Raw genomic sequence first — 15,558 nt, 5'->3', positions numbered from 1 at the left:
AAGGTCATCATCAAAATCATTATCACTGTCATCATCGTCCCTGATGATACTATGTTCGGCCTTTCCTGTTAGGATTTTCAGGTCTCCCTGAATTTGCTTTAATTTGCCCCATTCTTCTTTCCTGATCCTTAAGCAATAAGATCCACATGATAAAACCTCATACGGTTTTAGCATGTCTCTCAATCCCCTGCAGAATTGAATGGATAAAGGTACACTGTTAAAGCTGCCGCAAGAGACAATGTGGAATACTAAGGCATTGACATCATATATGTTTATTAACTGAAAACTTTGTGTTGAACATTGAGGGTCAATTATGTGACCTTAGATTAAGTCTCTTCATAGCTCTTAGTCTCAGGTCCGTCATCTTTAAAATGTACTACTTAGGAGCAGAGGGTAGGTCATTCTGGAATGAGAATGAGAATTCAAAACGCCTGTCCATTCGGTTGTGCATTTTATAATTATTTGCATCAGAAGATGACTTTCATTTGCAACCTCTATTCAATTCTGGGTCTTTGATTTTCCAGGCATGGGGTGGGAAGTGGGGGATCAAATGGGGCAAGAAATGACTGACTCTTGTCACTACATCGTGCTTTCTTAAAGGAACATTAAAAATTCTGGGGTTTTTTTAGTAAAAAAAAGTTTTAAAAAAGTATTATATAAGCAAATATAACTCAGTGCCTACAATGTTTTAGACACTGCAACGGAGGAAGAATGGATAGAGAAATAAATAAGATGCTACTTCTGCTGAGAAGCTCATATTTCAATGAGATTTTTAAAAATTGTTTGATTTTGAACAAGTGGCTTAACCTCTCTGTGTCTCACTTTCTTTCTCTGTAAATAAGGATGAAAATGGTATCTCATAGGATTTTATTTTGAAGTTTAAATGTATCATTGCAAGTGAACTGCTTACAACAGTGCCTGGCATAGAGTAAGCACTCAATAAATGTTAGTTATTATTTTTATCATCATCATCATGATCATCATCTAAATGTAATAAAATGTGGTAAGCTCTACAGTTGACCTGGTGGACTTTAAGAGCAGCAGGTCCAGCATGGGGAGTTTAAATTGTGAGGTGAGAAAGGACTTTGGGAAGAGACAGGCAGGGCCCAGAGCAGGCTAAGTAACATGGACCTTACTGGGAAGACAAGCGTGCTTTGAGCTGCTCTGCACAGTACTAGAAGAGGCTCGTGTCTTATGTTTAGACCAGTGTTGCTCAAAATTGTATATAGTATGGATCCTTGTGAAAAGAAAAACATTCATACAGAATATCTCTTCCAGTGTTCATTTAAATTACCTTTAAATATTTCAAACATAAAACTAAGTAGTAACTCCTTATGTCTATGACTTGTATACATCTTGAAAAACCAAGATAAATTTTCCAAATAAAACAAAACTATAAAATGGATCGAATTTAAATGAACACTATTAATTCAGGGCAACGGATGATGTCGTTGCAACTGAATGGTTACTTGTAATGTGATGTGGTAGAGGATTGTTTGAGTTCAGCATGCATGACCTGCCCTGTGCTATGTCATGACTCTGTGTGCCTCACTGTCATGTCACTCGGCCTCCAGTTGTCTGTAATGTCTCACTGACACACCATCAGCCATTATTTTCTCCTCAGCTCTGAGGCAGATAGATCCCTCTTTATTATAAAATGGTACTTCAGAAAGTCCAGAACATGTTTCAATGAACTTTTTTCTCAAGATTATCACTGAAATGAAACACTTTTGTGTCACTGAGAACCCATGAACCTCCACGAATATTTCCAAGGACACCAGTCAGTGGCTCTTGAGCCCCAGTTTGAGAATCACTGTTTTGTATTTTGCGGGTGTGGTGTTAAAAGTTGAAATAGAGCAGTAGTTCACAAGTCAGTGAGAGGACTGGTGTGAGAACCCAACGGGGAATCAAAATATGGGTCCCCAGGTCTGACCTGAGAGGTCTCTTTTCAGTGGGGCACGGAGCAGGTGAGGGAGGGCTAGGGAATCCAAAGGTTTCCAGGAGATACTTATACACAGTCAGACTTGAAAATCACCCCGATTAAATGATCTTTAGGTACAGAAACACCCAGAGTGTTCTTGTTTGAACTAATGAGATAGATATCCATGCAAATCAGCTGCATATTTTGGAAAGATCTTGTGGAGAGATCTGAGTTTACAAATTCATTGAAAACATAGTAGGTGAAGTTTAATTGGGACAATTTAACAACTTGATGAGTAAACTCAAAACAGAACCCCCCTCTCAGTCCAGAGTCAAACAATTCAAAAGCAGTTAAGGCCACCTCCTGTGGGATGACCCAGCCCCCCTGTGGCAAGGAACCCACTCCTTTCACTACGCTTTTGAAGAGCCTCTGCTTGCCCTCTCTTTAGCTTTTCATTTTTTCTGTCTTGCAATGAATGGTTTTCAGGTTTGTCTCCTCCCCTAGCCTTGACTTCACTGAGGACAAGAGAACATGTCTTAGATGTACTGCATCCCTAACTCTTCCCACCGATCTGTTTGTTTGGTCATTTCTATTTTGAAAAAGAGTTACCTGGATTGTCAGGTCAATTTTTGATGTAAAAGACCTCAGTGGATTCTTTTTAAAAGAACAGGGTGAGAGGAAGGGTGGATGGGAAAGAGAAGGAGAAATGAAAGTTGCTCAAAGTGATCCTCCCCCAATGCAGATGAAAGGCCTTAGAAGGGATGCTTACTTCCAGCACCTTTGTAAATGCAGCCTCCTGTCAAAGGGAATCTACTTAACAGACTAACCATTTTTCTTCTCCATATCAGAAGTTCATCTAATTTATTAATTGTCAATGTTTAAAATAGGAGACTCTTAGAAGACATTCGAGAAAAGCAGAATGGGAGAAGAATCCAGATTTTTAAGCCAAACTTTCCAAGTCCTGGTTCCCCCACTTAGCAGTGATGTGACTTTAGATAAGTCACAGTTTCCTCATATGCAAAATACGACCTCCTCTCAGGGTAGTTATGAGGCTGAGAGAGGACACAGGAAACAATCAATAAAGGGCACTATTTCTAGCTAAGGAAACTGAGATTGAGGGAAATGAGCCAGCTTGTCCCAAGCACACATTATGCCAGCAGTGGCAACAGGACAATAGGCACAACGACTCGTACTGTTACCAGTTAATTTTTTTTTTTTTTTTTTTTTTTTTGCGGTACGCGGGCCTCTCACCATTGCGGCCTCTCCCACTGCGGAGCACAGGCTCCGGACGTGCAAGCTCAGCGGCCATGGCTCACGGGCCCAGCCTCTCCGCGTCATGTGGGGTCTTCCCGGACCGGGGCACGAACCCGCATCCCCTGCATCGGCAGGCGGACTCTCAACCTCTGCGCCACCAGGGAAGCCCACCAGTTAATTTTTATTGAGCATTTATTAAGTGCCAGGTGCCATACTAAAAACTTCACAGTATTACTCACAACAGTCCTATGAGGTGGGTATTTTCATTTTTTCCTTTCTGGAGATGTGGAAATAGCCACTTAGACATCAAATAACTTGCCCAGGAGATCGTAAAGGGCTACAGCTGAGAGACAGCCACCCAGGCTGATGCTACATCTCAACACGGTACTTCCACTTCCCAAACTAGTGCTCTCTCCTCCATCCTATCAATCCAGGTCCAGACTAAGCAGCAGATTTGACTGAGCCTTGCTGATTAATGGCAGGTTCCAGGAACCTCTGATGTGGGCCAGGGGATTTATCATCTACAATGCCACATGCGAGGTGGGCATGATGTCCTGTGCCAGGCCCCCCACTGTCACTGACAGAACCCTAATCCGCACCCCTGTGTGATTTTGTAGGACTGAGCCCTTAGGGCTGAGATTACTCACTTCTGGAGGAACTTGCATTTGGTCAGCAGGACTCTATTTAAGGCCATTAATTCCCCCTTCAGGAGCCATACAACACCCATTAGCTGGTAATATTGCTCAATCCTTATCTGACTAAACTGAGTTAAACCTCAGACATTGAGGAGAAAAATCTCCATCCCTGGCTGATGAACAATCCTCTCACCCCCACTGAGCCAGATAATGAGTAAATCAGGTGGCTCATGTTCCTGGGTCCCCAAATAAGGAAATACAGAAAAAGCGTGTCACCAACATTAATCAGCCGAGGGTCATCTGACCATCTCTAGAAGTCCCTCTTAAAGGATGACATTCATATGGTCCCTCACCTTTCACTTCCCTCTTCTCTTACAGTAAAAGGGGGAAAATCGCACACCTCTTTAGCAAAAGAATTATCCACATTTTGCAAATTTAATAATCACAATAACAATGCCCTCAAAATACAGAGATTTTTCTATGTACCATAGACATTGTGGCTTTTTAAAAAGAGTTCCAGAGCTACACTTTTAGAGATGGAGGGTGTTTTCCTCGGAAATGAGATGGTATTTAAGGTTTACCTTTTGAGCCCCAGGCTGAATCTGTGAGCTCCACCCAGGGCAGTAAGCAGCATGCTGTGGTGAAGTGAGCGCGCTGCAGATGTGGGGATGCGGGACTGTATGTCTGACCGGCCCCTTCTGCCCCTTCCCTCCCTGTCTTGAGGACACCACACATCATTTCACTGCCTAAACACAGTGGGGAGGATATTAATGGCATGTTAAAAATAAGAAGGCCTCTCTGTGAGACTCTTACAGTGAAAGCACTTTTATCTTAGAAAGCTGTGAGCAGCTGAGGGAGGATGGGAAACGTCTTGCCAGGAATCATTCAGTGGGAGTCCTGCACCCTTGCTTGCCAAGGCCATTCTTGTTTGAGCAAAGCCCAAAGCAACTTAAAAAAGAGTGTTAGGTGTAAATACCAAAAAGGGATTCAGAAAATCCAAACTCATGGAATTAGTTTACTTTTCAGGAGAGGAGATGGTATAAAGAATAGGTTAAATAATAGGTTTGTGCTTTTTTTCAATGTATCACTCTAATAACTGACCAGTTGATAAAAAAGGAATCACTGAAGACGACTTTCTCTCTTTCTCTCTCTCTTTTGGACATTAATTATACTACTGGTTCTCAGTGAGAGAGAGAGAGAGAGAGAGAGAGAGAGAGAGAGAGACTGTTACCAAAACCATCTAGAGGATCTCTTCAAAATACGCATACTCATTTTTCCTCTTTCCTTACCCATTTATCCTGAGATGTAGCCCTGGACGCCTAGGGAGCATTCTCATAGCTGTATATGAGGCATGGGATTTGGGAACACTCCCCAAAGGGGTTCTGAAATGCTATCTCCCACTCCCTCTTCTTAAGACCTACTGAATGAGAGCATGGCAGAGCTGATGAGTGTAAGAAACAGGAAGTTTCCTTTGACCCCCATAGCACATGGTGACTTTCAGTAGCTTACCTTTCACAGTTAGGTCCAGCATAGTTTTCTTTACAAATACACCGAACAGCTCCATTTTTCCTATAGCAGGATTCTGCAAAACTGGAATTGAAAGAGAATATTAGAAGTCAATTCCATACATCACTGAAGAGACTGTCTTAACATTTTTTTTTTTTTTTTTTTTTTTTTTTGCAGTATGCGGGCCTCTCACTGTTGTGGCCTCTACCCTTGCGGAGCACAGGCTCCGGACACGCAGGCTCAGAGGCCATGGCTCACGGTCCCAGCCGCTTCGCGGCATGTGGGATCCTCCCGGATTGGGGCACGAACCCGTGTTCCCTGCATCGGCAGGCAAACTCTCAACCACTGTGCCACCAGGGAAGCCCTTAACTTTTGATTTTGATTAGATCGTCTCTACCTTGGTCCCCTCAAGTTCAAATGGGTGCAATCATTTGCTTCAGTTAAATTAAATCTTCCTCCTTTCAGGAGAGCTCAGACTATCAGGCTCAGACAGAAAGTGACACACCACTGGTGACACCATTTCCCATGTCTACCTCATTTATTTTTCCATAGAGGCACTTTACTATTTTTACTTGAAACAGTTGGAATTTCCAGAACATCAGGTATATGTGTATGTGTGTGTGTATAAATATATATGTATATATTTTTTAATGCAAATGTAAAACACATATCCTAAAGCTAGAGTAAAATAAGTAAATTTTACCTGTGATTTTAGATTTCTATGAGAATTTTCTCTTATTCCTACCACTTTCTGTGTATTCACTTGAAAGTTTACCCCTTTTTTTCTGCACTAGCTCTCTTTCACTCTTCAAGGTCATGAACCAATTCTAAACTATGCTTTATAATCTCCACAAAACCTTAATTTCTTTCATGTGTACCTTAAAGATTGGGAATAAAGGGTGCAGGGACTGGCTCAGCTGATCAAAGTCATAAAGCAAGTACTCAAGCAAGAAATAGGACCCATAGTAAAAGGATTCTGGTTCATGAAACCCACTCTTGTGATTCTTCTTTTTTTTTGATAATAAAAATTAGGACACAGGACAGAAAACAAATAATATATTGTTTCAGCAGAATAAATAACTATCTTAATTATGAAGGCAAGGGAAATGGAATATTGTTCTCCATATGTTTTGAAAATTCTACCTACACTGACACATGAATCCATCCCCATGAGGGGGGTGTACAAAAGTTTTAAGACTTTTAAAGTAGTTTTGGCTTAGGTACTGTACAATCCACGGAGTGTGACCTGCTGTTCTCACGTTCCTGCATGTATCAGCAAAGACCTAACCACCTTTGGAGGAAAGCAAATGGATGTGCTTGCTTTGTGTGAAAATATTTATAAAGTCAGTCAGAAAACAAATGTGCTTCTCAGTGAAAGGCAGTACATACAATTTATTTTCTCTAATAGTCTGGTTAAAAACATTCCAATGAATTACATTTCTTTGGCATTTACCCTTTATTTTGCTTGTTCTTATTCCTCAGCCTACTTAAAGAAACAGTATCAGTTAAGTGTCCAGAACATGAACAAACCCACATGCATGTTTCTTTGAAGATGTTCCACCCAGCAGCCCACCCATGGCTTGAAGGAATGAAATATCTGCCTGGAGTTGTCTGCTTTGAGCTCATGTCCTACAGTTTCAAACAGATGACGTTTTCCTTGTTTGGAGCAATTATTAGTAGACATGGAGGATGTCTGGCCAACCCTAAAATAAATACATGAGCTCTGTGCAAATGGTCCCTGGGAATAGCTGTGTGACTACTGGTCTTGGTGGAGGGAGACTCAGAGGTAGTAGAGCCACTGAGGGTTCCTTTTCCGTTTTCCATCAGCATTAATTGTTTATATTTTGCTTAGGCTAAAGTCTGTTTTGGGTTAGGGAAATGAAAACACTGCACCTTTCTCAGCCCACACTAATAACCATGGTGCTCTCTCCAAGTGGAAGGGAGTCTTTTGTTCTTGGAAAACCCTCAGGGAACTTAAAGGAAAATAGACTCAGCACTCTTTGTTTGCAAAACTCCCTCAAGCATCACTTCCTTGCCTTCTGATGCGGCTATTGTAATATCTGGAGATCCAAATCCTGGGTCTGTAGGCTCAACTTGCATATCTTTCAAAGTGTAATTCAGATTCCACGCTTGGTGCCTTTCTGAAATCTCAAATAAAAGTCCTGGCACTTTGATTTTTTATAGAAAGTAGAAATATGAATTTTAAGAAAAGCTGAAAGAGTTAGTGGGGAGTCTGATTTTTTATGATATTTGATTAGTATTTGAGATTAGTTAACTCAGTCAATAATAAGGCCAGATCAAAGACTAGTACTTTATAGGATCCAGGCAAATCTGTCCTGTTCTATGATCACACACTATCCCCCCACCCCACCCCACCCCACCCCACCCCCGCTTTCTGTATCCAGTTCTCTCCCCCAAGGAATTTCAGGAAGTAGAACTATTGCCACTACAGAGAAAGCAGGTCTCTTCCACCCTTCCCAATTCCTCCACACTCCCACTTAATGTTCTTTACTTATAGGTCATATATTTTTGCTTTTGTGTTAATCTTCAGCAGGTTTTTCCACCTCAAATCTGTCCTCTAGAGCAGGAGTCCCCAACCCCCAGGCCGAGGACCGGTACCGGGCGAGGCCTGTTAGGAACTGGACCGCACAGCAGGAGGTGAGCAGGGGGCAAGCAAGCAGAGCTTCATCTGCCGCTCCCCCATCGCTGGCGTTACCGCCTGAACCATCCCCCCACCCCCAGCCCCTTCCATGGAAGAATTGTCCTCCATGAAAGCAGTCCCTGGTGCCAAAAAGTTTGGGGACCACTGCTCTAGAGACTTCAGCTTTTACATCTGTGAATATGTACTTAACTGCACAGCCTGTTCCCTAAGTCCCTCAATTGCTCTTTTGAACCTGGATCCACTCACACAAGCAGAGAAAGAACATGGGTGGAAATGGTGATTCTTGTTGCCTATGGAAACTACCTGTGTTTCCTCTTTCCAGACAAGAAGCTCATTACCTGATTGGCAAGTTTCTGCTTCTTTTATCTGAAAGAGTTAACAGTCTTCAGAAGAGCTTCTTGATGAACTAAGATACTGGATAATCTGGCTCAAAGGTAAAAAGGTCATTTGCTTTAGAAGCTTCAAAATATTTCTGTAATTTCATCCATTTTAATGAAGGCAGGAGTTTTTAACTGTTTTATTCACAACTGTGACCAACAACCAGTACATGATTGGCACATAATAAGTGCTTGATTAATATTTGTTGATTTTATGTAGACAAGACTTCTCAGCCCATAGGAATGAGGCTCCAGAAGACTTATATCTCAAGACATTAATGTCCTATAATTTAGATAAGGAAGTCCTGTCATATGAATGGTGCAAAAAGTACAAAAGTCGGACAATACAATGAAGAATTTGGGATTACCTTTCTAATTCATCTGGTAGTTTCTAAAGAAACTGCAGCTCTAAGCTTATAAAGCTGCTTTGAGCAGATGGTGCTATATAACATCTTTGTTTATATGGGAGAATGAGTGAAACCTGTTATTAGAAAGTTGGAGGTTAATATATTTAACAAAATAACTATACCACGGTAAGGGAGCAGCATGCTAAACACCTCATCACATATGGTTAAGACTCACGTTTTAGAGCAGAATATATATATTTTTTAACATCTTTATTGGAGTATAATTGCTTTACAATGGTGTGTTAGTTTCTGCTTTATAACAAAGTGAATCAGCTATACATATACATATATCCCCATATCTCTTCCCTCTTGCATCTCCCTCCCACCCTCCCTATCCCACCCCTCTAGGTGGTCACAAAGCACGGAGCTGATCTCCCTGTGCTATGCAGCTGCTTCCCATTTTACGTTTGGTAGTGTATATATATAAATGCTACTCTCTCACTTCATCCCAGCTTACCCTTCCCCCCTCCCCATGTCCTCAAGTCCATTCTCTATGTTAGAGCAGAATATTAATGAACAATTAAAGAATATACCTAGATGAGGCAAAGGGAGCTCATAAATCAGGACACACTTGAATGAAAATAATAGAACACAATGTTTTTTTCCACTCTCACTTTCAGTACCATCCATTTTGCACACATTATTAATACCATTGGACATGAAAAATCACAAAGCAAAGGCTGAGACAGTTTAATGGTTTCTAAAGAAAGATGGGGCTGTAAAACATCTGACTTCTTCACAGACTGTCAGACTCATCAGAGGATTTGAACAAATCACAAGCTATTAGGTGAAATGTTAGGTGGTACTGGTGTTCAATAAAGGGAAAAAACATTAGGGGGAAATTTGGTTGTCATCTTTTTTCTCTTTATAAGAAAGTATGTGTGACGATATCACTTATATGTGGAATCTAAAATATGACACAAATGAACTTATCTATGAAACAGAAACAGACTCATAGACATAGAGAACAGACTTGTGGCTGCCAAAGGGGGAGGGAGGGATGGATTGGGAGTTTGGGATTAGCAGATACAAACTGTTATATATAGAATGGATAAACAGTTCCTATTGTATAGCACAGGGAACTGTATTCAATATCCTGTATTAAACCATAATAGAAAAGAAAAAAAAAGTAAGTGTGTGTGTGTGTGTGTGTGTGTGTGTGTGTGTGGCATTCAGGCCTTTTAAAAATTATTTTATATGCATTATTTAATTTTTACTACAACTATCAAGCAAATATTACATCCAAACACTTAGAAGAGTGCCTGACATAGAGTATGCAAAATGTGTTAGAAAAAATATAAAGTATGTGTTTAGTAAAGCCAACATCTACATACACCTTTCTATGTGTGAGGCACCAACCCAAGTGCTCCACACGTGCTATCCTAATCCAACTCTGTGAGGCAGATCCTTACACAAACTTTTATTTACTAAGGGAAAAACTGAGATCCAGAGCAGGTTAAACAAATCAACAAATGAAGCTAACATCTGAATCTAGTTTCCCTGACCTGAAATCTCATGGAAAGTGAGACATAGAGAGAAGGGACTTTGTCTAAAATAACACAGCTAAAATGTGCCAACGCAGAGATATGAACGTAGTTTTTTACGTTTTCCACTTGTGGGATAATAAAAAATATGTATTTGATTTTTGTCTTGGTTCCTGGTACAGAACTCCTAAAATCCATGGAATTTCTTAGTGACATGACTGTCTTTTGTTATTCATAATGAGTCCCTTTCAATTTTTCAATTGTATCTTTTTTTTTTTAAGGCTTTTTTTTCACCAGTGATCGAACCATGCCCCCTGCAGTGGAAGCGAGGATTCTTAACCACTGGACCACCAGGGAAGTCCCAATGGTCTTTGAGTTTATGTTAATGAGGTGACTCGATGGGTCCCTCAGTAGCTTCAGGACGTGGGCTGGTCTGCCGGAGGAACTTACTACTGTAGTAGGGTTCCTGTAGTAGCGTTGGAATTTTCAACCCCATCCCTTCCTCCACCTCATGGAAGGGGAGAGGGGCTAAAGATTGAGTTCAATCACCAATAATTCAATCATGACTATAATGAAACTTTGATAAAGCTCGGAACAACAAGGTTTGGGGAGCTTCTGGGTTGGTGAACACACAGATTTGCTGAGGGGTGGTGCGCCTGGTGAGCAAGTGCACAGAGGCTCTGCTCCCTCCCATCTCCCTATCCATACCATGTCCCTGCGTCTCTTACATTTGGCTGGTCCTGAGTTGTATCCTTTGTAATAAAACTGTATTTGTAAGTACAGTGCTTTCCTGAGTTCTGTGAGTCATTGTAGAGAATTATCAAACTTGGAGAGGCATTGAAGGGACCCCTGAATTTGTACTTAGCTGGGCAGAAAAGTGAGTAGCCTGGGACCCCAACTTGTGGCTGGCTTTCAAAGTGGGACTGAGCCCTTAACCAATGGGGTCTGCACTAACTCTAGTGGTTAGTGTCAGATTTGATTAGATTGTAGGACACCAGCTGGTGTCAGAGAATTGGAGAACTGGTTGAATACTTGTAAAACCAAACACCACTACATCATTTTAATTCTACATTTTTAAGCCAATAAAATGGCTAGTCATGACCTAACTACTGGATTTATACATATATGTGCCTGAAAAGAATCCTATTATTTCCCTTAAGATGCACGTGTATTGTCTTTAACTTCTCACTCAGGAAACATAGCCAGAAGTGAAAATTCATTTTCTCAGATATCTTCTAAGAGCTGACTGGTCTAAAGCACATCTGTTTATCTGTGCTCTATTTCTGATTGAAAGCCTACTTAGCTGCCACATGTAGAAAATGTCTGCTCTATGGGAGCAGGAGAAACACTACCACTGAAAATGACGAATTATAATGTCTGTTGGCATCACCAGTTGTGATCTCTCTAGGTCAAGGGATGGCCAAGAAAAGATGAGACTAGCCTTGATTATAAAACTTGGGAAGCTTCATTGACTTTTGTGATGTGCCCCGTACCCCACCCCCAATATTTAGGGAACAGAGTCATCACCTATGCTGCAGTGCTTAAGCTTTCCTGAAAGTGGATTTAGGCTAGAAAACTTTCCTATATCTCTCCAGTCTCATTGCAACATGAGATACTCAATTTTGACTGTGGAAAAACCTTAGAACTCTGTACAGGAAGAAAAAAAAGAAAGAAAAATGAAGCAGATAAGTGGTAGAAGAGACCATCTTTCTTTAAGACTTACTTGGCAACATGAGGCAGGGGGCAGGCACACGGCTGGCAGACGCGGGGTGCTCCCCTGATGGCATCTCCGATATAACCATCTAGACATTTCTCACAGTGCTCGCCTGTTGTGTTCCGTTGGCAGTGCTGTAAAACAAAAGATAAGAAAACTGACAAGGACACAGTAAGAAACTTTATACACAGCAAATCTGGCAATCAAGCAGTAGTTCAAGCAAAGGGGATGTCAGGCCTGACAAAACAGATGGTGTGCGATGGTCCTGGTCAGCACAAAGGAGCCACGCTGGCCCCAGTCAGTGCTTCAAAGTGCAGACAATGGGGATGACCTCTGCGTGTGCACTAGCAGCCTGGGGACTCTTCAGAGTTTGTGTGAAAAGGGGATTATTCGTCAGTTACTCATTTCAATTCAGAATGATAATCAGAATGATCAAACTCTGGATATCCTAGAAGCATCAGTTTACTGACTTGGAATAAATATGAAATGAAAAAACAAATCCGCCTGGGTAAGCACCAGGGGGAATACTTTAAGAATTTATGGGCTTGGGACTTCCCTGGTGGCCCAGTGGTTAAGAATCCGTCTGCCAATGCAGGGGACACAGGTTCGTTCCCTGGTTGGGGAAGATCCCACATGCCGCGGAGCAGCTAAGCCCGTGTGCCACAACTACTGAGCCCACATGCTGCAACTACTGAACCCATGTGCTTAGAGCCCATGCTCCACAACAAGAGAAGCCACTGCAATGAGAAGCCCACGCACTGCAATGAAGAGTAGCCCCCACTCGCCGCAACTAGAGAAAGCCCGCGCACAGCAACGAAGACCCAACACAGCCAAAAATAAATAAATAAATAAATAAATATTAAAAAAAAAATTATGGGCTTGGAAGAACAAAATGTGTCCAAATAAAGCATAAATGGAGTAGAAGGTAGATTTCTGCTAATGGGCTGATATCTTGTATAATGATATACAAAAAATAGTAAGCAGGTTTATTGTGTGATTTTTCCATTTGTGGTGGGGATAATTGGATAAAAAGCACAAAACAGTTGATTCTTCTGCCTAGAATGTCTGTTTATCATTCAAGATCTGCACCAGGCCTTGAGAGCTTCAGGATTCCTTCCTGATGCTCCCCTCTCCGATTCTTCTCTCCTTCCATTGCCCACATTGTACTGTTATCATCAGCTCCAAGCTTCAGCAGCGCTTCCCTCCACACTGCGTCTCTCAGCATTATACTGCCATCAACTTGAATGGAGTCTGTACTCAGCAGCTGTTTGTTGAGCTGATGGATTAATTTCTCATTAGTCCTCTGGAAGAGTCAGTGATGCTAGTCTACTGATATTTTCTCCAACTGGACATGACTGGATTGCACAAGGCAATGCCAGTAGCACTACGATACTTTCAAAGATGAAAAGAAGACATCTACATTCACCAGAGTGTATAAAGTTTGAATAGGCTTTTCAGTGAAAAATTGTACTGTTAGAATTAGAACGCCATTGAAGAGGCACCCTCCTGTTTGAGCAATTCCCTTAGTAACATCTATGCATGAGAACTTCAACAGATAACTTTTTTTTTGTTAGTTTCTGCTTTATAACAAAGTGAATCAGTTATACATATACATATGTCCCCATATGTCTTCCTTCTTGCACCTCCCTCCCTATCACACCCCTCTATGTTGTCACAAAGCACTGAGCTGATCTCCCTGTGCTATGTGGCTGCTTCCCACTAGCTATCTATTTTACGTTTGGTAGTGTATATGTGTCCATTACACTCTCTCACTTTGTCCCAGCTTACCCTTCCCCCTCCCCATATCCTCAAGTCCATTCTCTAGTAGGTCTGCATCTTTATTCCTGTCTTGCCCCTAGGTTCTTCATGACCACTTTCTTTTTTTTTAGATTCCATATATATGTGTTAGCATACGGTATTTGTTCTTCTCTTTCTGACTTTACTCTGAATGACAGTCTCTAGGACCATCTACCTCACTACAAATAACTCAGTTTCGTTCCTTTTCATGGCTGAGTAATATTTCATTGCATATATGTGCCACATCTTCTTTATCCATTCATCTGTTGATGGACACTTAGGTTGCTTCCATGTCCTGGCTATTGTAAATAGAGCTGCAATTAACATTTTTTTTTCTTTTTCTTTTCTTTTTTTTTTGCGGTACACGGGCCCCTCACTGTTGTGGTCTCTCCCATTGCGGAGCACAGGCTCCAGACGCGCAGGCTCAGCAGCCATGGTTCATGGGCCCAGCTGCTCCACGGCATGTGGGATCCTCCCGGACTGGGGCACTAACCCGTGTCTCCTGCATCGGCAGGTGGACTCTCAACCACTGCGCCACCAGGGAAGCCCTGCTATGAACATTTTGGTACATGACTCTTTTTGAATTATGGTTTTCTCAGGGTATATGCCCAGTAGTGGGATTGCTGGGTCATATGGTAGTTCTACTTTTAGTTTTTTAAGGAACATCCATACTGTTCTCCATAGTGGCTGTATCAATTTACATTCCCACCAACAGTGCAAGAGGGTTCCCTTTTCTCCACACCCTCTCCAGCATTTATTGTTTCTAGATTTTTTGATGACGGCCATTTTGACTGGTGTGAGATGATATCTCATTGTAGTTTTGATTTGCATTTCTCTAATGATTAATGATGTTGAGCATTCTTTCATGTGTTTGTTGGCAATCTGTATATCCTCTTTGGAGAAATGTCTATTTAGGTCTTCTGCCCATTTTTGGATTGGGTTGTTTGTTTTTTTGATATTGAGCTGCATGAGCTGCTTGTAAATTTTGGAGATTAATCCTTTGTCAATTGCTTCATTTGCAAATATTTTCTCCCATTCTGAGGGTTGTCTTTTCGTCTTGTTTACGGTTTCATTTGCTGTGCAAAAGCTTTTAAGTTTCATTAGGTCCCATTTGTTTATTTTTGTTTTTATTTTCATTTCTCTAGGAGGTGGGTCAAAAAGGATCTTGCTGTGATTTATGTCAAAGATATAATTTAATTTTTAATAGTAGCTGGGCTTAATCACCAGCTTTCAAAATTCCTGAAGTTCAACAATTGGCTATTGCAATTGTAATTTGGTATGAGTCAGCTCCAGCACACCATTGGTACTAGGAATATACCTTGCTGAGTGGTCCACACAGAAGGAGCCTGGCAGAACAAATACGCCAATTCAGCAGCAGGCCCTGGAGGTCGGAGGTCAGAGGTGGGTGGAAGAATAGGAAAAGGGTGGTAGCTTGAACTGGAACCCTTCTAATCCAGCTGGCAGTGTACACTGTCATCCCTCCAAACTTGGTGGATGGTAAAGGCCGCGCCACTGGAGATTGCTGAGCGCCGCCAAAGGCTGCAGGGGGCCCCCGGCCGGGAGCGGGGGCGGAGCGTAGCAGCGCACAGAGGAGCCCCCGGCCCTCCCCGCGCCGGGCCCGCGTCGCTCGCCGTACTCCCGTACCGCAGCCGCAGCGGGTCGGCCCCTTCCGCTCGTTCCGGGCTCCCGGCATGGGCATGCAGCTTCTGCTGGGACTGAGGCTCTGGGGGCTTGGCGCCTCTGCAGGCCTGGTCGCCGCAGCCCGAGCCCCCACCGCCAACAGATAACTTTTTAAAAACTG

The 15,558-nt window shown here is 42.1% G+C and overlaps 1 protein-coding gene across 2 annotated transcripts in view; it reads right to left on the bottom strand.

Annotated features, from left to right (window-relative positions):
* LAMA4 (laminin subunit alpha 4) overlaps window positions 1-15,558 on the bottom strand; it is a 150,524-nt gene that overhangs the window by 87,663 nt on the left and 47,303 nt on the right. For both annotated transcript variants that reach the window (XM_082855560.1, XM_082855561.1), the window contains exons 3-4: window positions 11,970-12,094; window positions 5,320-5,400 (exon numbers count right to left, since the gene is read on the bottom strand). In XM_082855560.1, coding sequence (XP_082711686.1) covers window positions 5,320-5,400; window positions 11,970-12,094 — 206 coding nt within the window. The remainder of the gene's footprint in view (window positions 1-5,319; window positions 5,401-11,969; window positions 12,095-15,558) is intronic.

The sequence above is a fragment of the Leucopleurus acutus genome (assembly GCF_964270905.1).
Source record: "Leucopleurus acutus genome assembly, chromosome: 15".
Classification (NCBI taxonomy): domain Eukaryota; kingdom Metazoa; phylum Chordata; class Mammalia; order Artiodactyla; family Delphinidae; genus Leucopleurus; species Leucopleurus acutus.
Note: the sequence above shows the minus strand (reverse complement) of the source record. Positions and strands in the feature narration are given on the sequence as shown.